Raw genomic sequence first — 27,098 nt, 5'->3', positions numbered from 1 at the left:
TCCTGTCTTGGCGTCGTTACTCGGGGACGCCCAGAACGTGGGTGGTCGGCGACGTCATTACTGTTTCGATAACGCCTGACCAATGCAGACATCGTGTTACGATGGCACTGGAAATGTGCTGCCACCTCCTGTTGGCTCATTCCTGCTCGAACCATTCCAATGGCTTCATGACGTTGAACAGATGTTAATCTTGGCATGATGTGCATGTGACTTTTCATGTGAATTTGTGACCGTTTGAATGACCAAAGATCAAGCTTTCGACAGTGAGAGCCATTTCAGAGTTTCACATGTTGTGTGCAACTGCACGGACTGCACGTACAGTAACACATTGCAAGTCCATAGGCCACCATCAATGACGTGACGTCGCCTGGCACGTGCATGAGCGTTTGATTGTCTCTATTACGTGCTATGTTCACACCCCTATTTATGTATAAAGACGCTGTCTGCCTATATTTATATTTTCTCTGTGCACAGTTTCTTTATGTGACCAGTATACAACGTAATGCTGAAATTGAAGCAATTTTTTACAGACTTTTACTACTTTTTACAGACCCTCAAAGCGCGGGATATAATTACCCCTTTGGCCTACACAATTTAAATAATTCTTTATGTGCGCACTGGTGCAGTTGGGGCGGTGGGGTAGCCTAGTGGTTAAAGTGTTTGCTCGTCAAGCCGAACACCCGGGTTCGATTCCCCACATGGGCACAATGTGTGACGCCCATTTCTGGTGTCCCCCGCCGTGATATTGCTGGAATATTGCTGAGTGCGGCGTAAAACTAAACTCACTCAGTCACTCACTCACTCACTGATGCAGCATACCGTTAAGCATACAACGTCCAACTAAACAACAGATTGTACATGCAAAAGCAAGATGAGTCCAATGGTTTGTTGAAGACAATGTGCTAAAAGGTAATGAAAACTTTATCGTTATCCAGCTACAATTTTGTACTGCATCGCTGACTACTTATGATGCGGCGATCCCGTACATGAACATTTTCACTCACTGAGCGTAATATACATACGTCCCACCTGACAATCACAATGGTCAAATACTTGTTTGAAACAAAACCTTGATAGTCTTGTTTTGACAGGATTTTATCTGTCAAAGTTGTCAAACACAAAATAGAGCTGCTGGAATAGTACCCAGAAAAAGGGGGAAATTGAAAGATGAAGTCATTAAATATAAACAGATGAATTAGTTTCACTGGTCACAAATATTTGAAGCTAAGGTGGGCAAGTCGGTGAAAGGAATTGGCCATGTTAAAGTTTTGATTGATTGTTGTTTTACGCCGCTCAAGCCAATATTCCAGCTATATGGCCGTACAAGTTTTAAACGATATCAGATGCGCGATGTACATGAAGCATAATAACTGACACTTATTGGCCAAAGCAACAAGACAATACCAATATTTGTGATTTGTTTGCAGGTTGACACTGTATGTTGAAATGCCTGTTTGTGCTTGCATGCTTTAGGGTTAAAATATTAACTAAATAAGGCTGATTGCAATTAAGTATTTGACCAATATTTTATGTTACACGCGGTGTTATTAATACATCCGGCGGTAGAAATACCCAGCATGTCAAAGTGAGATCAGCTACACTTGACACTTGTCAATCACAATGGCAAGTCCCGCCCCTAAGCTTAAAAGATTTGAAAGTACTGCCGCACTAAAGAGACATTTGGCGTAATAAAGAAAATGGTTAATCATTGCTGAACATTCTGCATCCTTAACTAGGGCAAGAAATGCAAAACATCAAAAACTAGAGGAGGCACTTTATATTTGGACTAATGAAATCACCTGTAAAAACGCCTCGGTCAGTGATGTCAAAGGGAAGTAACTCTACTTTAGTGGCGTAAATTCGACTAGAATCACCGGCTGAAGGAGTGATATAAATCCAGATTGGGTCCATGCAGATAGCAAAAGTACTGTAAGTTTTTTTAGAATGTTATTTATAAAAAATTTATGTTGTGTTGTCCATAACAGAGGTTTAATTTTACAGTTGCATGCTAGTTTTAATTATCTATCTGTGATTATCTAATCATTTTATTGTCCATTTTCGACAGATTTTATAATATAACTTTATCTATTATCAATAAATGAATTGTTTTAGTCACGATATTGCCGATGAGACTATAATTTTAACTCACTCACTCACTCACTCACTCACTCACTCACTCACTCACTCACTCACTCACTCACTCACTCACTCACTCACTCACTCACTCACTCACTCACTCACTCACTCACTCACTCACTCACTCAAGGGATGGTGTAAATCGAGCTAGGGTCCTTGCAGGTAGCAACAGTAATGTAAGTCCACATGGTGATCTACCTTCATTTGTTGGCGATCTATAGCCCGTGTTTTATACTGTATTGTCTTCTTTAATTACAATGTTTTAGCTTTGCTCGCTAGTTTTATATACGTATCTGTGATTCTCTAGTGATTTTACTGTCCATCGTCGACAGGTATTAATCTTCTAAATGTTTTCACTTTTTATTGTATAAATTGTTTTCGTCACGATATGGCTGAGATATTGCCGATGTGACGTTATATAGTCACTCACTCACTCACACTGAGTACCCGATACGCGGAAGTGCTAGTAAGGAGTAGATTATAGCACCGTGCAGCCTGTTATCTTTAGTAATTTCCTCTGAATCTTTACCATAAAAAGTCCGAAATGACTCAACCCTTTACAGAGCATAAAAACAGAGACACGTGCTGGTGCTGTTTGATAATCAGGAATTTTCTGTTATTCCGTGGCAGACATTCAAATAGACGGTTGGGGGTTGGTGCCCCATGACCAACCTTTCGGGATTGCTCTAAAGTAATGTAAAACTAATTAGTATACCTCTACAATATCAGAAGTGTGCCTACGTTTAAACGTCCGTTACCTAAAAGTCGAATAGAAACAACTCTCAGATGAATGTGGTGGCTGATTCGGGCTGTGTCGCCATATCGCAGTATCGTGTCGTACTATCGCTTTATCGCGATATCGTGTCGCCATATCGCAGTATCGTGTCGTACTATCGCTTTATCGCGATATCGTGTCGCCATATCGCAGTATCGTGTCGTACTATCGCTTTATCGCGATATCGTGTCACCATATCGCAGTATCGTGTCGTACTATCGCTTTGTCGCTATACCGTGTCACCATATCGCAGTATCGTCTCGTACTATCGCTTTATCGCGATAAATGTTTCACGGCGATGAAGCGATGGCCACTATCTATGAAAAAACTCAGTAAAGCTGAGATGGTACCAACTTGATAACGTCATAGCATTTACTATTGGTTGGTTGGTTTCTGATCAGCAACAAAAAAACTTAGAAATGCGCAAATGACGAGGTGTAACAAAGAGACTTTATTGCCAGTTGCATTTGCATAATTTAGTAAATGTGCAAAATGTTTTTGAAATAGTTATAAATGTTATCAGATGTTTCATATGAATATGATTTAGACTTTGTTTGAATCTGAATATGATCGCCCTGATCAGCGAAATGATTCATAAGTCATGATGGTAGTACTTTGTATTTTTACAAATCCAAATCTCAACAAACGTCTCAGAATGACGTTGGAACTTATCAGCGTTTGGAACTTTCGCGAAAAACTTTTCTGGCAATATTTCCAAAGTTTCAAAGCATCCACTGTGACAAAAAGTACTTATATCACATTTCAGCTTACTCGATAGCATCGTTGGCACTCCCTCCGTGGAGTATTGCAGTGCCGGATGACGTGGTAAGGTATGAAATTACTGAAATCCTGTTACTTATTAATCATCTCATGTTATATATAAGTAATGTATGTGGGAATTTTCACAGGTTTGATATGTTGATGGTTTCTAGCGAGATAATTCTTAAGCTTAAACTTTACATGCATTGTGTCCTCATTGTAAGTAAAACTCCGATATATCTGCTATTGTGATAAGAAATTTAGTGTTATTTGTAGATCATATTCTGATGGAATTCTGAATTCTGTAGATGAGATTTCTTGAACATCACCAGTAAGTGAGATAGTGAGTGAGTGAGTGAGTGAGTTAGAGTAGATAAAATTTCTTGAAAATCACGAGTAGGTGAGATGGTGAGTGAGTGAGATGGTGGGTGGGTTAGTGAGCGAGTTAAGTTTTATGCTGCTTTTGGTAATGTTCCACCAATATCAACTGGGTGTCCGGCGTGACGTGCGAACGCGTTCACCACTGGGGTCACCCACCGCCCCGGCTTGATGTGGGGGGGGAGAGCCTGAAGTAACGCAGTTTTCGGACATGTACTTTCGACAAACCATGGGTATGACGCTCACAAACCTAGAAACGTAATCATGGCAAACCGGAATTCAAACCAGTACGTCATCTGCACAGCGAACTGTCGCGCCGTAGACTTGGTTGACACATATCATTGTATCCCAATTGCGTAGATCGATGCTCATGTTTTTGATCACTGGATTGTCTGGTCCAGACTCGATCTTATCTCCTGTCATCAGGTAAACAGTGATTAATGAAAACACCACAAATCACGTTATTATCTTTTTGCATTAAAATAGGGCTTAACATAAAAAAATGCACAGTTACTTTATTCCGCTAGTATATAATATGGTGTCAACCGGCTACATTAGAATCTGACTAATACATTAGCTACTGGACTGAAAAACACAACCCCCTAAAAGACCCGTGGAGATCCGGGGTAGAATAGGTCTTCAGCAACCCATGCTTGCCACAAAAGGCGACTATGCTTGTCGTAAGAGGCGACTAACGGGATCGGGTGGTCAGGCTCGCTGACTTGATTGACCCATGTCATCTGTAACCAACTGCGCAGATTGATGCTCATGCTGTTGATCACTGGATTGTCTGGTCCAGACTCGATTATTTACAGACCGCCGCCATATAGCTGGAATATTGCTGAGTGCGGCGTAAAACTAAACTCACTCACTCACTCACTCACTCACTCCCAAGTCATGCTGCGTCTGCTGTAATGTTTGAGATTTGAGACGCGCCCCCAAGATCGTAACGATTTCTACTTAATGCTGGAATTATTGATCATTCTTTGAATTAGATAAAAGATAAGGATTCTTTTGTCACAAACGGGCTACATAATTTAGGAACCAATCAAAATATTCAAGTCGTTATGAGATGTGTTTTCTTTTAAATACGTTTATCTTTGGACCTGCCAGGTGAGGGTAAGGCTGAAGGGTGCAGAAACGCGCGAGGTTGTCGTGAAATACATGCCTTCCTAGCAGTTGCTACCTTTCGGTCTCATTTATACCAACTTTAGTGGAGATGTCGTGTTAGGATTGGTCCCGGCAGCCTATGCTTGTGGAAAGAGCAGGCTCCATGACGGGCGGGGCGGTGGGACAGCGGTAAAGCGTTCGCTCGTCACGCTGAAGACCCGGGTTCGGGTCACATGGGTACAATGTATGAAGTCCATCTCCTGTGTCCCCCTGCCGTCATACTGCTGGCAAAAAGTTTAAAGTAGCGCAAAACTAAACTCACTCACACAATGTGCAGATGGCCATTCACTCACCTCACTCACCTCACCTACCTCACCATACTCAATGTGTAGATGGTCATTCACTCTCAGTGTGCAGATGGCCACTCACTAACTCACTCACTCACTCACTCACCTCACCTCACCTCACCTCACCTCACCTCACCTCACCTCACCTCACCTCACCTTCCTCACCACATCTCGACTCACCTCGCCCAATGTGCAGATGGCCACTCACTCACTCACTTACTCACTCACTCAACTGAACTCAACTCACCTCACCTTCCTCAATTCAACTCACCTACCTCACCTCACACCTCACCTACCTCACCTCACACACCTCACCTAGCTCACATCACACCTCACCTTCCTCACCTACCTCACCTCACCTCACCTACCTCACCTCACCTAGCTCACATCACACCTCACCTACCTCACCTCACCTCACCTACCTCACCTCACACACCTCACCTAGCTCACATCACACTTCATCTTCCTCACCTACCTCACCTCACCTCACCTACTTCACCTCACCTACCTCACCTCACCTCACCTACTTCACCTCACAGCTCATTCAACTCACCTACCTCACCCACTCACCTCACCTACCTTACAAACCTCACCTACCTCACCTCACTCAATGTGCAGACACCACTCACTCACTCATAGGTCGGGTAGTCATTGTGCAGATGGCCTGTTAGGTCAGGAGGTACTAGAAACCCGTGGTTGTTGGCTCGGGTCATGTTCACCAAAGTTTCTGCATCTGTCAGCACCATACTCGTACGTGTTGGTTCCATCGAAATGGTAAATGTCTGAGACCTGCATCACTTCCGGCTTTCCTCCTGACACGCTGGAACACTTTCAGAACCACTGATCACTCGTTCAAACTGGAAACCTTTATAATAAGCCCACATTTAATTCCTAATAATAAACCCACAGAGGGCAGTTTTACAATACCGGTAGTGAATGAGTAAGTAAAGATTTAACGTCACCTCGGCAATATTTCAGCCATATAGTGAGTGAGTGAGTGAGTTTAGTTTAACGTCGCTTTTAGCAATATTCCAGCAATATGACGGCATGGGACACCAGAAATGGGCTTCGCATGTTGTATCCATGTGGGGAATCGAACCCGGTTCTTCGGCGTGATGAGCGAACGCTTTAACCACAAGACTACCCCACCTCCCATTATACCTAAGACCAGGGCCTAGATATTCGAAGCTCTCTTAGCGCTAAGAGTGAGTGAGCTCAGCAATATTCCAGCTATATGGCGGTATTCTGTACATACTCGAGTCTGGACCAGACACTCCAGTGATCAACAGCATGAACATCGATCTGCGCAATTGGGAACCGATGACATGTGTCAACCAAGTCAGCGAGCCTGACCACCCGATCCCGTTAGTCGCCTCTTACGACAAGCATGGGTTACTGAAGGTTCATTCTAACCCGGACCTTCACGGGTCTTAGCGCTAAGAGAGTCAGTCGTAAGTTAACGTTAATGTATGGCACTTTCGACTATCTTAGCGTTAAGAGAGCTTCGAAACTGTAGGCCCAGGGTTCGATTCCTCGCATGGTGTTGAATGTGAAAATTTCATTTTGGTGACTCCTCGGGGGTAATTGTGTCACGAGTTTGATTTTCGATTGAAAAGGCTTAAATTAGCAATATTATACGAGCAACAAATTAATTGGATTTATTCTTGTTCTGTATTCTGATTCAAAGAATAAGTCCACGTGTGTTTTTCATAAAACTTTCGAAACTTAAAATGCAAAAGGGCGCAGTTTTTACACATCTCCCAATGAGTATCATCTTAGCTTTGAAAATCAATAAATTTGATATTATTTTGTGACAAAATGCACACTGTTTCAAAAATAAACGGGTCAAGTGGTTGCGAATTGTGTATTTACCCACTTCCAAAATGAAACCAAATGTTTGCACACAAAAAAAGGGCGGTGGGGTAGCCTAGTGGTTAAAGTGTTCGCTCATCACGCCGAAGACCCGGGTTCGATTCTGCACACGGGTACAGCGTGTGAAGCCCATTTCCAGTGTCCCCCGCCATGATATTGCTGGAATATTGAAAAGCGGCGTAAAGCTAAATTACTCACTCACTCACAAAGTCCCAACCACGGATTACATTTCACAGACTGTTTCAGTTATGAGCGGTGGTAACATCGATGTAATCAAATTTAACAAGATTTTGTTTAATTTTCATACACATACAATCTCAGTGCACTCTCTTTTGTCCGTCAGGATATGTTGAGAACTGCCGCGCTGAGGATTCCCGAGCAAATTCAACCCACTGTAATTCAGTACGGATTCAGTTTATCAAACCTAATAGTGATAGCCATTTACCTATGCTCTATGATGGGACCGATAAGGGTTATATCTGCTGTAGTGTTCATATGTTTGTATGTCTATTTGTTGTTAACATGTCACGTAATATTATTACTCTCTGATGGCTACCTGTAAGTTTGTTTGTTGTTTAACGCCGTACTCAGCAATGTTCAAGCTTTATGGCGGCGGTCTGTAAATAATTGAGCCGGGACAAAATGATCCAGTGATCAACAGTGTGAGCATCAATCTATGATCTTGACAGTGGAGTCTTGACATAACATTACACAGAATGATATTATTGTTACCCGGCGGAGATGCGATGCCAGCTGACAGCGACGTCACCAAACCGGACCACATAGTCCACCTCGTCAACAAACCTGACCACCTGATCCACCTTGTCACCAAACCTGACTACCTCATCCACCTCGTCACCAAACCTGACCACCTCATCCACCTCGTCACCAAACCTGACTACATAGTCCACCTCGTCACAAACCTGACTACCTGATCCACCTCGTCACCAAACCTGACCACCTGAACCACCTCGTCACCAAACCTGACTACCTAATCCACCTTGTCACCTATTACAGCCAGAACAGTTTGAGTTCGAATCCCCACATGGGTGCAATGTGTGAAGCCCATTTATGGTGTCCCCCGCCGTGAAATTCCGGGAATATTGCTATAAAGCGGCATAAAATTTTAACCATACTCACTCACTACTAGTGAGTCAGTAGTGTAATAACAATCCCAGATTTGCACAGTATTTAAGTCCAGTTCGATGAGAATATCGATTTGTCAATACACGGGCAGTCAACAGAACCACAAAGATTCATTGCAACATAACGAAACGTATTCATACATACCAGGGCTGACATGATTACACTGACACACAGGCCATTGTTATTGCTTATGTGACCGTGGAAGGGCTGTTGCTAAGGACGCTATAATATGGATTACAAGTACCCGGAAGTATGGACGGCCCAATCTGTGACAGCCATACCAGAGCCAGGGATCACACACTGGACATAACTTTGTGATTTAGTGTCATTCCTGAATGCCATGGGTTGTGGCAGCAGCCAAAGCGGCCAAACACAGCCGGACCATGCCTTGCCACATCCGAGGCAGCCATTTTCAAGCAGGTATGCTATAATATCATATTAATGTAAGTTATCCATTGTTTCATGCACTTCAAAGAGCTTATAGCAGCCTTGATGCATACATATTGTACCGTATTGGTTAAGAATAATGGATGCCAGCAAATAAAACCATGTTGTTATTAATAATATTGCTTCGGAAATGGAGTGTGTTGTGTAACGAAGGGAGACAACTCACCATAATGTTAGTGTTGTTCCCACTACAAAGAAACGGCTGTAAAATGGCAACCTATCAGGATCGCGAAATGGCCGTATTATATATACTGCTTCACCTTTCGCTTCTGAGCTTTGTTTTGGGTTCAATTCCCAACTTCTTAACAATCAATGACTAATTTTAAATCCTTCGTGGTTATACCGAGGTAATATTTGAGTGGTGTGTTTTTCGCAGTATCTGACCCAAGATCACTGGTACCAGTACTGTTTAAGGGTGACAAAATATGTAAGACTTATTTTTGTTGAATAAGCTGCTAGGATTTTTATGTTGGTAAAACAAGTATCTGAAGATTTTAAATTCCATCTTGTAGTTTCCTTCCTAAATGTCGTGCATAAATTGTCACACAGAAATTATGATATTTGGGACGAGGTGTGAAGAGGGACATTTTGGTCCAAAGAAAATATGAAATGTTTGAGACACGGATTTTGTTATGATATCAGTATGAAAAATATCAAACTTATTTAAATTATATAAATATGTTATCTATGTTGTAGCGACATAATATCATCAATATAAAGTAACGAAAAAGACAACTCCAAAAATAGTTACGCAAAAAAACGTCCTTCGTTTTGGGATAAAGTTTCGCTTGTTATAAGCGCTCGATGGATAGATAAAAGATGTGAAGAAAGCTGGAGTCAGTGTGTGTGGTATCATGCCGCTATTCGACCAATATCATTGCGGGGACACCGGAAATGGGCTTCATACTATACACATATGGGGATTCGAACCCGGACTTTCAGCTTGACCAGCGATCGTACCCTATCACCCATTGGATGCATGAAGTGATGTAGATTTTAGGAGTTTTCCACTTTGTCGAAACCCACTTGCAGGAATGGTGTTCTGCAAATTAAGGATCGTAGTCGAAATGAATAATTTATTAACATATAATCCCAGTACCCAACAACTGCTTCTCGAATAATGAATACTGTCTCATGTGTCACTTGTTGTGTTTTTCAACAGCGAGGATAACCGTGATAAACTGTGTACACCCATACACATACAGGAAACACTTCATGTCTCACGTGGCAATACAACTGACGAGGCCACAGTGGGTCGAACGGCAGATCCGAAAGAGAGAAACCCGGAAATAAATTCATCGGCAGGTGAGGATTCGAAGCTCCGCGAGGAGATTCCGAATGAAGAAACGAATCACCGCGAAGAAATTCCGAATGAAGAAACGAAGCACTGCGAAGACATTCCGAATGAAGAAACGAAGCACCGCGAGGACATTCCGAATGAAGTTGAACCGACAACCGCGACAACACCTACTACAGACGCAGGTCCAACTGGCAGTAGTGGTAGTCTGGTAACTGAGTCAGATATGCCCAGACAGGAGGAGATTAGGGGGAACGATTCTTTGGATAAGAATCAAGAACCACGTGTCATACCGGAGCTACAATACGGAGACTCTTCCAAACAGGCAATGGTCGATGTCGCGGAACATTCGGAAAACCCTCGGTCTGAAATCCAAGAGCGAGGTCAAAATGATCAAGAGGTTCTGGGAAGTTCTGGGAATACAGCCACAATTGTAGCGAGTAGTCCAACCATTGGTGAACCAGGATCATCAAAAGAACATGACAACGACACCCCTGTTTCCATAGACACTAAAGACAACGACAACGACGACGGGGACTGGACTGATGAACGAGGTTCGGAACACCAGGAGATGTCTGTGTCTATTGACGATATCAAGCAGGGTCTACTCTATGGGGATGCAAGCGTCCAGTGCCCAAAGACAGCAAAGATAGTAAGGATCTTCATTAGCAGTACATTCACAGGTGAGTATCAAAAAGCTGAGTGCGAGTGCGTGTGCGTGCGTGCGTGCGTGTGTGTTTTGAAGTTAGTGGTTGTGGGTGAGTATGGTGGTCCAGTAGATAAAGCGTCCCGCTAAAGGGTGGCAGATCCCCGGATCGATGCCCGAGTGGCATCATACAGAGTTATCTTAACGGATGGTATTTGACGTAATCGTCAGATCTGGGTTATAAAGAACGTCCCAACCAAGGCCAAAACCCTAATGTGAGAATTATGGATGTATGAGTTTGGTTTAGAGTAACTTTGAACCGTATTTCAGTTATCTCAGAGCATGTCAATTTACAGTGGGGACAAGATGACAACATGCATGCCCTAGACATTTTAGCATTTTGACATCATGCTTGCCCTAGACATTTTAGCATTTGGACATCATGCTTGCCCTAGACATTTTAGCATTTGGACATCATGCTTGCCCTAGACATTTTAGCATTTGGACATCATGCTTGCCCTAGACATTTTAGCATTTCATGATACGCATGAGCGAGATGTTGATAAGCCCAAAAGCACACGTACTAAGCAGCATTCAAATCCATAGTTTTCTAGTTCTTTAAATGCATTTATAAGTTGGACGAACATGACACGTTTTAAGTTCTTTTATATTCTCTTAACGACGTTTCAGAGCTAATTCTTTCTCTTTCATTATTCACCTGATGAAGGAGTAAGAATGGATAACAAAGTTCTTTCGTATTCATTACACGACGTTTCAGAGCTAATTCTTGCTCCTTCATCTTTCACCTGATAAAGGAGCAAGAAGTTGTTATCCATAAAACGTGTCATGTATTCATAGTTTGCTCATAAACCTAAGGGACATATCTCTGTACGAATGTCGATGCCTTAAAGCATAAAACAGACAATAGACCAACCGAGAGGTGTTGTTGTACCAGACACGACGCAGGAGAGGAACTGCTTACTGGAGAGGAGCTACCCCCGACTCAAGGCCGTGTGTAAGAAGAAAGGGTACGAGTTTCAGCTGGTGGACATGAGGTGGGGGGTGGGGCAAGGAATAGCTAATGATCACATGACCAGTGACATGTGCTTCCGGGAAATCAAACTCTGTCAGCAGCTCTCAACAGGGCCCAACTTTGTGGTGAGTAGACCGTCTCACAGTAATAAAACCACAGTATATTCCGTTCCGCCCAGCCCTTACTGTTATGCAAAAGCCCTAAATGTAGCCACTTCAGTGTGGCTTCTTTTGCCATTTAAGTAGATTTCTTTGTTCTAAATCAAAAATATATTTTTTGGAGACTAAACATTACTCTATGTGATTGTGATCGGCTTCATTGCGGCTGTACAGCGCGAAAACATTCCTTCAGCCAAGCCAAAAACATCCTCGATAATCTCCAGGGTATAAGTTACGATCACTCTCCACTACACTCTGGATGCATCCACGGCTTGGCCCGATAATTATATTACCTCCCTTTGCTGGCCCCGCATTCTCACAGTATCCAATCAGCTTAGCCGCCGTTACTTGCCAGTATCAACAAAGATAGCGGTTGCAGTCGCGAAGGTTTGTTCGCAGTGCCACTCAGATTTTTGGGGAAATGATACTGACAAATTGACAGATCTGAAACAAAAAGTATATGAAAGAACTCCTTCTACCTCTTTCAGAGTACCTCTGCATCAGTTGAGTTGCTAAGTTCAAACGGTTAGATAATTTAAGGAGCGTAAGTGAGTTGTGATTGGTTCGCGCAACTTCCCAGCGTAGGCACCTGATTGGATAAAAAGCCAGCCAAGGGAGGTAATAAATTTAAAATCATCGGGCCAAGCCGTGGGTGCATCCAGGGTTTAGTGGAGAGTGATCGTAACGTATACCCTGGAGATTATCGAATATGAGCCAAAAAGGGACTTATAAGAACATTATTTTGGTCATACAAGAATGTTTAATTATATTTTTTGGAGTATTTTTCTTAGAAGCTGATTCTACGAAAGGAAGGAGTTTGCTTTAAAGGCTACATAAATCAACGTTTCACACATTTCGTCTTTTTCGTGGTTTCGCACATTAAATTTCGGGGTATGAATGTTATTATGTAATAAGAAGACTGAAGATCGTTTGATATTATGTTTTATGTCAAACATATAATTGGAGATTCCAAAGACATTGTCGTTTATATCTTTAAACTTGATACAAATATACATTATTGAGTTTTTCCTCTTTTCCTTCTATCGCTAGCTACTTTCGTGAAGTTGGGCAATGGGTGACCGCAGAATACCGATGTGGCACGGGGCGGCGGGGTAGCCTAGTGGTTTAAGCGTTCGCTCGTCACGCTTAACACCCGGGTTCGATTCCCCACATGGGTACAACTTGTGAAGCCCATTTCTGGTGTCCCCTGTCGTGATATTGCTTGAATATTGCTAAAAGCGGCGTAAACCCATACTCACTCACTCACTCAATCACTCACCGATGCGATATTGCAGACGCTGTTATCTCACAAGTATGGCTACTATGCATATCCACGTCAGATCGAGGCTCAACTCTACAGACAGCTCATAGCGACTGTGACGTCAGAGGAGAATAAGGCGCTCATGGAGAAGCAAGTATACTGAAAACCGTCATAATTCCATAATAAAGGTCCGTTAGAATTGGCCTTCAGCAACCCATGCTTGTCGTAAGATCCAATAAACGGGATCGGGGGGTCAGGCTCGCTGAGTTGGTCAACATCGTATCCAACCAGTCTAAGTAAACTTAGGCTCAGTAGTATTCGTTACACTGCTTATACTGAGTCTAATAAACCCTAGTAGAAAGTCGCGTCAGCAAACCTTTTCAATTGACCAATCAGAACACAGCTTACCAAATCGCGAAAGTTGACATTCGCACATACCTTTTGAACTTTTACCTCGGAAAAGTTTGTACCTGAACGATTCCGAATGCTTTTTTTCCGTACGATCGCTTCCAAGTGATGCAGATTGCCACAACAACGAGTAAACAGTCGTTAAAATGGCGTTTTTGTCAATATTTAAGGATCTCAGCTTGCGGAAATATAAGCTCATAGTAACCATGTCATCAGAAAGCCCTAAGCGTATATACTGCAGGTCAAATAAATGTGTTTTATGCGGATTTTCGTTTGTTGAGAGATAAGTGTCAACGACCGGGGAAGTGAAAATTCAAAAACCATTTTGTAAGTCCCGCCAAACCCTAAATAGTAGCCATTGTCTGATTGGTTAAATCCGTTCGGCCGTCTCGCATTTGATTGGACGGTCATAGGTCTCTCAAAGGTTAGCTGAAGCAACCTTCTACTAGGTTTTTTTTAGATTCAGTATAGCAGTGTATCGAATAATACTGAGCCTAAGTTTACTTAGACTGCGTATCCAAATTGCGTAGGTCGGTGCTCACTGATCACTGAATTGTCTTGTCCAGAATCGACTATTTACAGAGTGGAGCCATACAACTGGAATATTGCAGAGTGCAATGTTAAACAACAACCAAACAAAGCCAAACAAATTCGCTGCATAGAGTGGCGCCAGACGGTTATGATCATTGGCTCGGAATTCTAATTTGCAAATTTTTTATTATCACTCATTCACTGTTTCAGGTGGTTCATTGAAGACACCAACGCCGACCCACCCCAATACATACTACTCCCCGTCAGCACACACTACCCTCAGTTCATGTCCCCTGACTTTGACGTTTACAACAAGAACCGGAAACTGTGGAGCAATGATTGTAACGGCATCATAAACATTCTCATAGCGGCTGCCAAGGAGGTCTTTGATGAGGAAAAGGCTTCAAGCTTCATTCTCGGGGGTAAATGGTTTATTATGTGGGTTTGTCGGCATGCCGGGAACATAAACACTCTCATAGCGGCTGCCAAGGAGGTCCTTGATGAGGAAAAGGCTTCAAGCTTCATTGTCGGGGGTAAATGGTTTATTATGTGGGTTTGTCGGCATGCCGGGAACATAAACACTCTCATAGCGGCTGCCAAGGAGGTCCTTGATGAGGAAAAGGCTTCAAGCTTCATTGTCGGGGGTAAATGGTTTATTATGTGGGTTTGTCGGTATGGTGGGATCATAAACACTATCATAGTGGTTGCCAAGGGGGTCCTTGATGAGGAAAAGGCTTCAAGCTTCATTCTCGGGGGGTAAATGGTTTATTATGTGGGTTTGTCGGTATGGTGGGAACATAAACACTCTCACAGCTGCTGCCAAGGAGGTCCTTGATGAGGACAAGGCTTCAAGCTTCATTCTTGAGGTAAAAGGATACCGCAGTATATAAGCAATCCATGATGTTTGTTTCAGTTGGCGCGGTGGGGTAGCCAAGTAGTGAAAGCGTTCGCTCGTGACGCCGAAGACATGGGTACAATGTGTGAAGCTTTTATATCTTGTCCCCCGCCGATATATCGCTGGAATATTGCTAAACGTGGCGTAAAACCATATTTACTTGGTTTCAGTGACAGAAAGAGAGATTGAAGAGGGCATACTGAAGAACTTCAGGAGTGATGAATGTTTTTGGCTGAAACGGGAGATTCGGGATCTCGATCTAGGACATAAAAGTATATCCAGATATAAAGGTGATTCACACGGTTCTCCTTTGCCTCTAATACCTTGGGTAAATTGATGACAATAATATCATTCCAAGTGTTATTTATCAGCTACTTTAGCTGATTATTGGGTGGTCTACCTCAGTGACTTGATGGTGGGGGCGGTGGGGTAGCCTAGTGGTTAAAGTGTTCACTTGTCACGCTGAAGACCATGGTTCGATTCCCCACATGGGTACAATGTGTGAAGCCCATTTCTGGTGTCCCCTGACGTGATATTGCGGGAATGTTGCTTAAAGCGGCGTAAAACCATATTCATTCAGTGACTTGATCGGCATCAAGCACGGGATGGTCTGGACCAGGCGTCGTAGTAGAAAGTCGTAGAACTTTGCTGAATACGGCGTAAACATATTTCACAGTATTATATATTATGATGTCCGACAGTAGTATACCTTGAGGCCAATTTGTTTAATGGTAGCGAGGAAAGGGTGTTTACGTTAAAAGACGCTGCTGCTATTGTATTTTGATTCAGACACTGTGGGCGAGGACGACTGGGCTTTACGGAACGCTCGGCTCTTTGACAACCTTGAGATGCAGCTGAAGGCAACACTCCCTGCGTCCAGTATAGAGACGATTTCAGTGGACTGGTCAGATAATGGTAAGTGCTACTAGGGACACAACAACCTGCGTCCAGTATAGAGGGGATGCGGGTGGACAGGTCATATATAGGTGTAGGTGTCACAATTAGTGATGGTCCGACTAGCTGGAATAATCGAAGATTGGTTGCAGTGACTAAACGACCAAGCAATCGATCATGTTTTCTCACAATCAAACACAAACAATTTTCGGTCAGTTGTTTGCATTAACACTAGTTTTCACACGGTTAGCTTTGTCTGTTAAGCTCGTTCCAAGTCATGATTGAATTTATCTTAAAGACTCCAGGAAATTTATCTCCCTAACATACTAGTCTTCCTTTAAATATGTGAAATTTGCAAATGCATTTTGTGCAATTTGCACACAAAAAAACCCCGAAAGAATTACTTGTTTTTCCTTTATTTTTTGTGCATTAACAAACATAACCAGGAAAATTTGATAAACAACATTAACTGATTCTTTTCAATGATTGATCGGTCGTAATGAACCAATCATCAGTTATGAGAATTTAACCAATTCCTAACACTAGTTACAATACTTTTTCTTTCAGCAATGGTATATGTGTAGAATATATATGTTCACAATATGAATACGTAATTGACAGGTATCTTCACACATGTCCCTCACACGTTGGTAAAGTATATGAGTCACTACCAAAATTGGTAGGATTTTCAATTCTTTATTACAGTAAAATCAAACTCCTCAAATCTGATTTAATTTTTATTCAAATAAAATCTCAAACACTTTATTATTCAAAACTACAAACATGCAGACTCAAATCAGAATAAAGATTTTGAAATATAATTCATAAACATCTTTTAAAGATGGCAAACACAGCTTTTACACCAACTTAATCAAACTTGAAGGTAAAACCTGTTATCATGAATCTTGAAAGTGTTATTTTGTCTCTTTCGTTAATTTACCACAAAATAATAGCATTTTTCTAAACCATTATTATGTACATTGCTTTCAACTGGTGAAATTGACAAAAATAAACATGTGCTACTCAACTCAGAGCATCTTTTGATGACACCAACATAAAGAGGAGTGTTTCATGTATTATCATCAATTGACTAGAGCAGTCAATTAACACCAGTAACGGTTAGGACAATAGTGGTAACGGTTAAAGATTAAATTCTGAAAGGTACATCAACAACTATGATACTGTACACATGGTCATGCTACACAGGCAACTGCATGTATATATATAATTTTGCTGTTGGTATTTTGGTGCAATATAAATTTTCATGAAATATCTTTCTTTCGTTCAATTGGATAACCTTTAGTTTTTGTTAATATTGAGATGGTAATACATGTTTATCAAATTCAAAGATTTGGCCAACATATTAGCACCTAGCAATATCCTAAGTAAATGGTAGTCTTACATATCTCACAGTTAAACATTACACCAAAAAAATCTTTAAAGGTTGGAATACAATTAAGCCGATTACCGTTACTACATTTTGTCCAAACTGTTACCATAGATTTCCTAACTGTTACCTTTAATTCATAAAGACTATCGATCTTATAGAAAATAACAACTGAACATGATAAATTAGTTTTGGTATTTATCATTTAAAACAGAAAGATAAGAAAATAGAAAATATTCTTCAAAACTGAATGTCCAGACTGCTACTATTATTTGTCCAAACCGTTACTAGAGAATGTGTTTTCATCTCACCTCTCAGATGTTAATAGTTTTTGCTATTACCCTTACAACATACCGCCAACATGTTCTGTTGGCTGTCATATTACGCCTAGGCCTTAGGACCGTCACCTCCGGACGGAGTAAATCTGCCAATTTTTGACCCCAAAATGTGGTTAAGTACAAATTTCAAAATGACAATACTAATGATATACAACATTTACTGACTAGTAAACATCTAAATATGTTTTCTAGTGCAAAAAATCCTTTTAAACTAACAGAGTTTTTGTTTATTTGGAATGGACAGAAAATACTACCAATATTGAAAATGACCAATATAACTATCACATCCTCATGGCAAATGGTTTGAAGATTAAGTGTCTCAATGCCTCAACACTTGTCAATTTGCGATGTTTGTTTATTAAATTCATGCGATCTAAAATTGATTCCAGCCATTGACCCATATTCAAACCCTAAGCACAGAAAGTACACTGACGAACTGTGTGAGGCGTTTGAAACCCGAGTGGAGGACACGTTCAACAGGGCAGCAGAAGCCCTGAGTTCCGAGGGTCTGCATGACAGACTACTAGCGGAGCTGGCCCAGCATACAGCCTTAGCGCAGGCCAAGTGCAAGGACTTTTATGGAAGAGAAGACTTAATGAAGGTGGGTTTTCACAATCGTATACTCGATTTCATTGCCCATCTCCTCTTGCAGGAAAAGAAGTAGTCTTAAAACAGTAATTAACTGTCTGAATAAATCTAAAATAATTCACGGATGTTTGTGAGTATGGTTTTACGCCGCTTTTAGGGACCATTCAAAATGTATGGCTGGGGGTTGTGATGATGATTTGTATAGAGTAGCAATCACAATGAATCCCCCCCCCCCTAATATTTTATGTAGAAAGTAAGGGATCCCCCTTCATGTCATGTACAAAATCAGACACACACACACACACACACACACACACACACACACACACACACACACACACACACACACACACACACACACACCTTCCCATAATTTTTAAGCATGATTTTTTTGTATTTTATGTACAATATTGCTGCTCCCCACCCCAGTAAATGTGTACAAATTGATTGGTGACACACACACCCCTACCTTCCCAGAACAAAATGGGTGACCCCCTTAAAATCATATCTCACACACACACACACACACACACACACACACACACACACACACACACACACACACACACACACACACACACACCAACCTCCCAACCCACCCCACCCTCCAACCCCCAAGCCGGCCAACCAAAATTATACTACCCATCAAAAGTTTAGACTTACTTAAAGCACTCACTATATGTTATGTATATATACACGGTTACATCGAAGATGAATTTCTCCACTAACTTAGGGGAACCATCTGCAAACCTTATGCAGTTGAACTGCACGAGGATCATGCATCATTTTTCTGAAAAGCATGTGTATTTATTGTGCAAGTGAACAGCTGCGTTTTGGTGAAAAGTTTTGTTAAGAATTCGCCAATTTTCACTGAGTTTCATGATTTACTGAACTAATGAATTAAATATTTTTTCAACGTTACAAATTTGTTTATACGTCAGTTCATGTGTAAACAGTACCTTTAAACATTATGGAATATTTAGCAAAATCTGGTTTAAAACAGTTAACTGAAGTAAGTGGCTACATTTACACTAGTGAGTCTAAACTTTTGATGGGTAGTATATCAACGGTCCCTGAGCAATATTCAAGCAATATCACGGTGGTCTTCATACAACGACACCATAAATGAGCTTCATGCATCGTACCCATTTGGGGAATGGAACCCGGGTCTTCGGCGTGTCGAGCAAACACTTTACCCACCATTTCACAAGGGGGCTGATCTGGCGGACTGAAATGTTGTAGTGCTCCAAACGCTTTTCAGGAGCCCATCTTGGCTGCTTCCAAATAGAGCAGATTACCCAAGGTTTGATTAATGCTAAGTATATACAAGATTAAGCAAGGTCACCATGGTAATACAGAACTCTGAAGACGTATTATTGTAATATTGCAGAAAATCAAGTCGTATCTCCTTTCTGAGAAAGTACCGAAAAAGCCTTTGCTTATATCTGGAACTTCCGGAAGTGGCAAAACAACAGTCATTGCCAGGACAATGAAGGAGGCTTTAGAATGGAGAGATGGAAAGGTTGCTATAGTTACCAGGTAACTTTGAATAATTAATGGCCATATGTTTATGAATATAAACACAACTTTCTGTTATGTAAGCGCTCTAACGTACGTATGTATAAGTATGTTTGTCTAATATGTTTTTCATCATATAAACGCTATAAAAATCGATTTTTCAACCAGGGGAAGCGAATTGTGATGAAAATGTGAGATATTTCTCTATGAATTATATATCAACCATTAAGGATTCAGGTAGCAGACGTCTAATGCATATTTAGTTACGTGATTGTCATGATCCTGTCATGTGATTGTCAGGATCTGTTTCGCATGCGGGTCAGGGTCGAACAATTATTATCCAAGATCGTTCCACATCCATGTTCATCGGTTTTACCGAATTTCAGTCTGCTGTAAGCGTAGCCTTTCTCCAGTATTGATCAATCACGATGCTCTGCTGCTGCTGAAATACTGTTTAAAATTATATCGAAGGCCTTTAAATGGCATTGAGAATTGATACACATAAGAGAGAGAGAGTTTTTTATGTGTGTCAACTTCTTTATTTTGAGAAACACAACGTTTTCGGAATCATTCACCAGATGAAGGAGTAAGGATATACTCCGAAACGTTATGTTCCTCATAATAAAGAAGTTGACATCAATATTGAAGGCGACAATTCATGGATGTCAACATTTTTTTTAGGAACACGGCTTTTCGGAGTATATTCTTACTCCTTCATCAGGTGAATGGATAAACTAGGTAAACGGATACAACATAAGTACATTTAAAACAACAATGGTGATAAAATAACCACAACGGAAGTAAATAGTAAATTAACACTGAATATGGAGCGAATGGACAAATAGAAGGAATGGATTATTAATGACATCAATGATGAGACAATGGTGACATATATATTCTAATACGTCGTGTTCCTCAAAATAAAGAAGCTGAGATCCAAACATTCTCGCCTTTATGTATATCACTTCTCAATGCCGTTCAAAGACCGGAAAACTATATTTCCTTATTCACTTCCTCACCCATAGGGGACCGCCTCCGTGGTGTAGTGGTTAGAGCGTCCGCCCAGAGAGCGGAAGGTCGCGGGCTCGATCCCCGACCGCGTCATACCAAAAGACGTTAAAATATGGTACTTGTTGGTCCCTGTCTGGCGCTCGGCATTAATGGGTACAACAAGGACTGGTCGGCTCGGAGTCAGTATAATGTGTCTGAGTGGGGTATTCATGCTTCACTGCGGCATGGTATCTCAGTGGGCTAGCACTATAAAACCAGCTTCAGTCTGGGCTAGTACAAGCAGCCGCACATACACATACACACGCATGCAATTCGTCATATGAGCTAAATATTCTCAAGAACGACGTTAAACCCAATTTCACCTCACCTCACCTCACCTCACCTCACCCATAGGTTCATCGGTACGACTCGAGAGAGCTCACGCGTGGGTACAGTGCTGGCTAGTATGACACGTCAGATCCAGAAGATATATGGCCAGGAAGGTGCTACAGACGTGAGTAAAATATGCTTCCGTGTTTTCTTTGTCTGTTGATCGGCCAAGATGGAGTTCAGGAGGCCCAGTTTTTTAGGACGATGCATGCGCAAAGACATATCCCTTAGGCACACCTGTGACTGTTGGTTCCAATCTCAGACTCTAGTTATGCATCTTGCTTTGTCTGCATTATACCCGTGTTCGTGGCTGTCAACAAATTGGTTAAAGTTTAAGACCTACGTGACTGCAGACTTTCCCCAATCTTCAAGCTGGCGCGTCGCGATGTCAATGTGATACCGCAGGACGCGTTGATCTTCTTGAACACCAGAGTGAGTGGGTGAGTATGGTTTTACGCCACTTTTAACAACATTCAAGCAATATCACGGCGGAAGACACCAGAAATATTGTACCCAAGTGGGGAATCGAACCCAGGTCTTCAGCGCGAGGAGCAGACGCTTTTACCATTAGGCTACCCCACCACCCCACTGGACACCAGACCACGCTTTTCATCTGTTTCAATTTACGATATAAGTTCAGGTATATTTGTCCCTATGTTGTATAATCTTTACGGGATAAAGTTGTTTGGATACCCAGATATGGCAGATTACAGCAACGTGTACATCCATGAGTGAGTGAATGAGTGAGTGAGTGAGTTTAAAGGTGCTTTCAGTTGTATTATTGCGCGTCGGCATTAGGTAGATAGGAGGACTGAAGTGATACATCTCTGACAGGTCTACCGCGATCGTGGATAAGGCGCTTACAAGCCTAATCGGCACAAAACGGGATCCAAACCCACGATTATTGGTTTCTGGTACGAGTAATTAAGGGGCGCAACTCTTTACACGGCCACCTATATACCTACTACAGAGTAGTGTTGGGAATTGGTTGAAATGATGATTGGTTCATTACCAATGGGCAATCATCGAAAAAGAGTGGTTAGCGTAATTTTTCAGATTTTCCTATTCAGGTTGTTATTGCAGATACGTATAATGTGGTTCTCTGTTGTTTTTAGTTTTATTTAGAAACTGCCCATTCCGCATTGGCAAATTTCACATCCAATGTAAGCTGATGCTACTCGTTTTTTCAGAATGATGACTAATATTATCATGAACATAAACTTTCTGGAGTCTTCAAGATATATTCAGTCATGAGTGAGTGAGTTTAGTTTTACGCCGCACTCAGCAATATTCCAGCAATATGGCGGCGGTCTGTAAATAATCGAGTCTGGACCAGACAATCCAGTGATCAACAGCATGAGCATCGATCTACGCAATTGGGAAACGATGACATGTGTCAACCAAGTCAGCGATTCTGACCACCCGATGCCGTAGGTCGCCTCTTACGACAAGCACGGGCTACTGAAGATCAATATTCTAACCCGGACCTTGACATTTCAGTAAGCGGAGTGAGTTTTCTAAGAAGTTAACACGTTTCCAGGCCCTGACAGCTTCTAAGATATGTTTCATTGTCAAGTGTTTCAAACACTAAAACAGTAGTTCCAAAATCGTTTGTGTTCGATGATTAGAAAAGATGATCGATTGCGTGGTCGTTTGGTCACTGCGATTATTTCAATTAATTGGAACACCACTACTACAGAGTACAAAGGATATATATATAGATCGACTTGTTGGTGCCTGCCTGGCGCTCGGCATTAATGGGTACAACAAGGACTGGTCGGCTCGGAGTCAGTATAATGTGTCTGAGTGGGGTATTCATGCTTCCTGCGGCATGGTATCTCAGTGGGCTAGCACTATAAAACCAGCTTAAGTCTGAGCTAGTACAAGCAGCCGCACATACACATACACGCGCATTCACGTCGTCATATGAGCGAAATATTTTCAAGCACGACGTTAAACCCAATTTCACCTCACCTCACCTCACATATAGATCGAGACATTGCTACATCAGAAAAGGCAGGAGCAAATAAGACAGACAATGTACAAGTGTGAACATCTTAGTTTTGAATCCACTTCTAGGCCCTCGCGCGAAATATATGGTGGCGCAAGTACCACTCTGTTTTCTCAATGCTTCGTAGAAAAAAGAGAGGCGATAAGATGCAGCCTTGTCTTAAACCACCATACAGTCATTTCAGTTCTTACAGGACCTCATACATTAATATTCATGTTTTGTAAAAGGCGTTCACACTCCATTGCAATAGTACGCATGATAATTTGCACAACTCGACAGAAAAAATATTAGATGGATCTTTTACGCCACTGTTTGATTTGATGACATCTGTAAGACTCAAAGTTTGCTATTTATTAGATAATTCTTTTTGTTTCAAGAGTTACTGTTTAACAGTAAATGTGAAATATTCGCAATTTTACTTAGGCTTTTGATTCCTGTCTGTCGATTCGTGAACCGTAAAGTCGACATGGTCTTTACATACGTTTGAATTTATCTTTCAGGAGTTTCAAAGTTTCAATGAAACATGTATACGGTTCACGTCCAGCTTGAGCATGGCGACCGGAATCTGTCCACTTGTAGTGTTGCTGGACAGCTTCGAGCAGCTTGACCCCCTGGAGGAAGCCATGAACCTTGCTTGGATCCCAATACCTCTCCCACTTAACGTGAAGATTATCATCTCCTGCCTTGAAGAAGGGGACATCAAAAATAAGCTCACTGTAAATCTAGTTTTAATCTTTAGATACTATTTGAGATACCCTGAATAGTTGTATAAGGTTGAAAATGTAACTTAAAAGTATTTATTTATATTTTTAATGAGTGAGTGAGTAAGGCTTTACGCAGCTTTTAGCAGTATTCCGGCAATAAAGCGGCATTAAACCAAAACAACGTGTCAGTATGATAGACAATCGCTGTATTCCAGTTATATAACCGTAATATTATATAAACCTAATGTCAGAAGAAGCGAGTTTGTGAGTATGGTTTTACGCCGCTTTAAGCAATATTCCAGCAATATCACGGCGAGGGACACCAGAAATGGGCTTCACACATTGTACCCCATAGGCGGATCCAGAGGGGGTGTTTGCAGGGTGCAGGGTGCGCACCCCCCCTTTTGTCCTGAAAGTTTATTAAATGACCATTGAAACTCTGGTGAAAATGAAGTGTGCACCCTCCCTTTTCTCAATAGTGTGCATCCCCCCTTTCTCAAAAAGCTGTATCCGCCCCTGTACCCATGTGGGGAATCGAACCCGGGTCTTCGGCGTGACGAGCAAACGCTTTAACCACTTCGCTATCTGACCTCCCCTTGATAAGTGAGTAGGAGTTTAACGCCTCTTTAATGGTATTCCACTATATCACGGCAAGTCAGTAATATTCAGGACGAATATGAAATTCGATCCCACAAACATAACACCATTAAAAGGTAATTACCTTTATCATAAATAATATTCACCTCCATAACATAAAAGACCCATGCTTGCCACAAAAGGCGACTATGCTTGTCGTAAGAGGCGACTAACGGCATCGGGTGGTCAGGCTCGCTGACTTGGTTGACACATGTCATCGTTTCCCAATTGCGCAGATCGATACTCATGCAGTTGATCATTGGATTGTCTGGTTCAGACTCGATTATTTACAGACCTGCCGCCATATTGCTGGAATATTGCTGAGTGCGGCGTAAAACTAAACTTACTCACTCACTCCATAACATAAATATCGTTATGTTATTTAATTTTCATTCCAGGACGACGTTAAACCAATTGAGCACAAACTGGAAGGATTTTCCTCATCGGATGCAGTTAGCACCCTGAAGCAATTGCTGAAACAGGAAGGTCGATGTTTGACAAACTCTCAGCTGGAGGAGGTCGGGGCTGCCTTTGCTAGATGCAGTCTCCCTCTGTTTGTTCGTCTCACCCTTCAGGAGGCTCTCAGGTGGAAATCGTTCTCGCCTCCAGCAGACACGCGGTTGAAAGCAACAGTCCAGGAAGCTGTTCGTGCCTTCTTTCAACGCATTGAACAAAACCACGGGCGTATCTTCACAAGCCATGCTCTGGCATATATAACTCTTGGTAAGAATGATATTCTAGTTGTTTTACTGTCCTTCGTCGGACATAATATACATATATTTCATTTCAATATCATATGTTCTCGTCACGATATGGCTGAAATATTGCCGATGTGACGTTAAATATTAACTCACTCACTCACTCTTGGTAAGAAGAAAGTGGAATTCATACAGCAAAAGGGCTATAGTCGTGCATGGACAAATCCGTAAACCAAACTGTGATCATATGTGATTTTTAACAACTGAAAATGACTCATCATTTCGAATTCATTAAGTAAAATTATTTTTCCTCGTAACATGTTATATTTGGGATTACAAATATAACATGTTACTTTTGACTACTTTGTAAATGGCATTGTGTAGTCATATTGTTTCCACTTTGCTATTTGTAGGGGAGTTGGGAAGGGGGCGTGTCAACGGTCTCGATTATCCATAAACAAATTATTCGTGAAACGTTTGACCGACACCCAGGTGTTCGCGGGGTTAAGACACTGATATGTATGCCTCGGTCCTTTACGTCCTCTTGAAACTGGTGTCACGGTATTGCGGCATGACAGAGATTTCACCTCAGTGGTCTCGAACGGACAGGCTATTAAGGGACCGTTCATAATTTATGACTGGGGTGGTGGGGGGTGGGGTGGTGATGATGATTTTTAAGGAGAAATGTGTACAATGTGACTGCCCCCCTCCCTAAGATTTATGTACAAAGTAAGTGACCCCCTGCATGTCCTGTACAAAATCAATGACCCCCCCTCCCCTTCCCATATTGTGTAAGCCTACTTTTGAAAAAATGTTCAAAATTGATGAAACCCCACCCCCACCCCCACCCCCACATGTGTACAAAATTGATGACCCCCTACCTCCCCAGAACTGTACACCGACGCCGCTCAGAGAACGCCAGCCATACGACCACAGTCTGTGATCAAATTAGACAATCACCTAACCTTCCCAATCTCTACATCGGCGTCACTGTCCATCTGAAACTGGCCAGTTATAGTACAACCTTTTAACCATTGACATATCATGCTATTGATTTTGTATTTTATTTTATTTCTTAGCCCGTCGCGGTTTGAGTGAGAGCGAGTTGGAAGACATCCTGTCTTGTGATGATGAGGTTTTAAACGAAGTGTTCAGTTTCTGGGTCCCACCAATCCGGCGTTTACCTCCCTTGATCCTGGTTCGACTCAAGAATGACCTTGACCTGTACATAGGTAATGTCTGCAGTCTCTGCTCTGACCTCGGGTTTCAAAGGGAATTAATCCCCTTACGCCGACACCATCCATGGTCATGCATAATTTTTAATATATATGATACATTCTTGTAATAAATAAGATTGATTTCTCTTGATAATAGTGTACAAATTTTTACTTTCAACTCCCTGAATTTCTTCCTTGAATATTGTTGATTCTTGTCCCTATCCCTATGTTAAACCTCAAATTCTCTTCTGCATGGTGGGACGGTGGCCAAGTGGTTGAAGCGTTCGCTCGTCACATTCGATCCCCCACATGTGTATAATTTGTGAAGCCCATTTCTGGTGTTTCCGCCGAGAGTGTGTTTGAATATTGCTAAAAGCGGCGTAAAGCCAAACTCACTCACTCCTCTGCGTGGTAGAGACCTATGATGGCGGGTTCACATCATGTGTTTCTAGTTTTACCAACAGCTATATACACCCGTGTTCCTTTCTATCACCTAGCCTTCCTCCCGAATCGAGTTGACAGCAGTAA

At 41.8% G+C, this 27,098-nt stretch overlaps 2 protein-coding genes across 2 annotated transcripts in view; both read left to right on the top strand.

Annotated features, from left to right (window-relative positions):
• The first annotated feature begins 8,772 nt into the window (after nt 1-8,772).
• Nucleotides 8,773-14,526, top strand: LOC124282208. The gene is made up of 5 exons (XM_046718167.1): nt 8,773-8,943; nt 10,133-10,950; nt 11,869-12,071; nt 13,400-13,519; nt 14,515-14,526. Exons 1-5 carry the CDS (start codon nt 8,864-8,866, stop codon nt 14,524-14,526), a joined length of 1,233 nt encoding a protein of 410 aa, XP_046574123.1. The 5' UTR covers nt 8,773-8,863.
• LOC124282238 (NACHT domain- and WD repeat-containing protein 1-like) overlaps nt 14,521-27,098 on the top strand; it is a 37,991-nt gene continuing 25,413 nt past the window's right edge. The window contains exons 1-9 of the mRNA XM_046718193.1: nt 14,521-14,726; nt 15,370-15,489; nt 15,989-16,114; nt 18,208-18,419; nt 19,797-19,945; nt 21,329-21,428; nt 23,816-24,031; nt 25,054-25,378; nt 26,433-26,585. Of these exons, the coding sequence (XP_046574149.1) occupies nt 14,591-14,726; nt 15,370-15,489; nt 15,989-16,114; nt 18,208-18,419; nt 19,797-19,945; nt 21,329-21,428; nt 23,816-24,031; nt 25,054-25,378; nt 26,433-26,585 (1,537 nt within the window). The 5' untranslated portion in view covers nt 14,521-14,590. The remainder of the gene's footprint in view (nt 14,727-15,369; nt 15,490-15,988; nt 16,115-18,207; nt 18,420-19,796; nt 19,946-21,328; nt 21,429-23,815; nt 24,032-25,053; nt 25,379-26,432; nt 26,586-27,098) is intronic.

The sequence above is a fragment of the Haliotis rubra genome, unplaced genomic scaffold (assembly GCF_003918875.1).
Source record: "Haliotis rubra isolate DU_JTF1 unplaced genomic scaffold, ASM391887v1 Scf296, whole genome shotgun sequence".
In the NCBI taxonomy this organism is placed as follows: Eukaryota; Metazoa; Mollusca; class Gastropoda; order Lepetellida; family Haliotidae; genus Haliotis; species Haliotis rubra.
Note: the sequence above shows the minus strand (reverse complement) of the source record. Positions and strands in the feature narration are given on the sequence as shown.

Coding starts and splice junctions, on each gene's coding strand:
- LOC124282208 (XM_046718167.1), top strand. CDS start 8,864: ATGGGTTGTGGCAGCAGCCAAAGCGGCCAAACACAGCCGGACCATGCC. Junction 8,944..10,132: donor AGGCAGCCATTTTCAAGCAG/GTATGCTATAAT, acceptor GTTTTTCAACAG/CGAGGATAACCGTGATAAAC. Junction 10,951..11,868: donor CATTAGCAGTACATTCACAG/GTGAGTATCAAA, acceptor TTGTTGTACCAG/ACACGACGCAGGAGAGGAAC.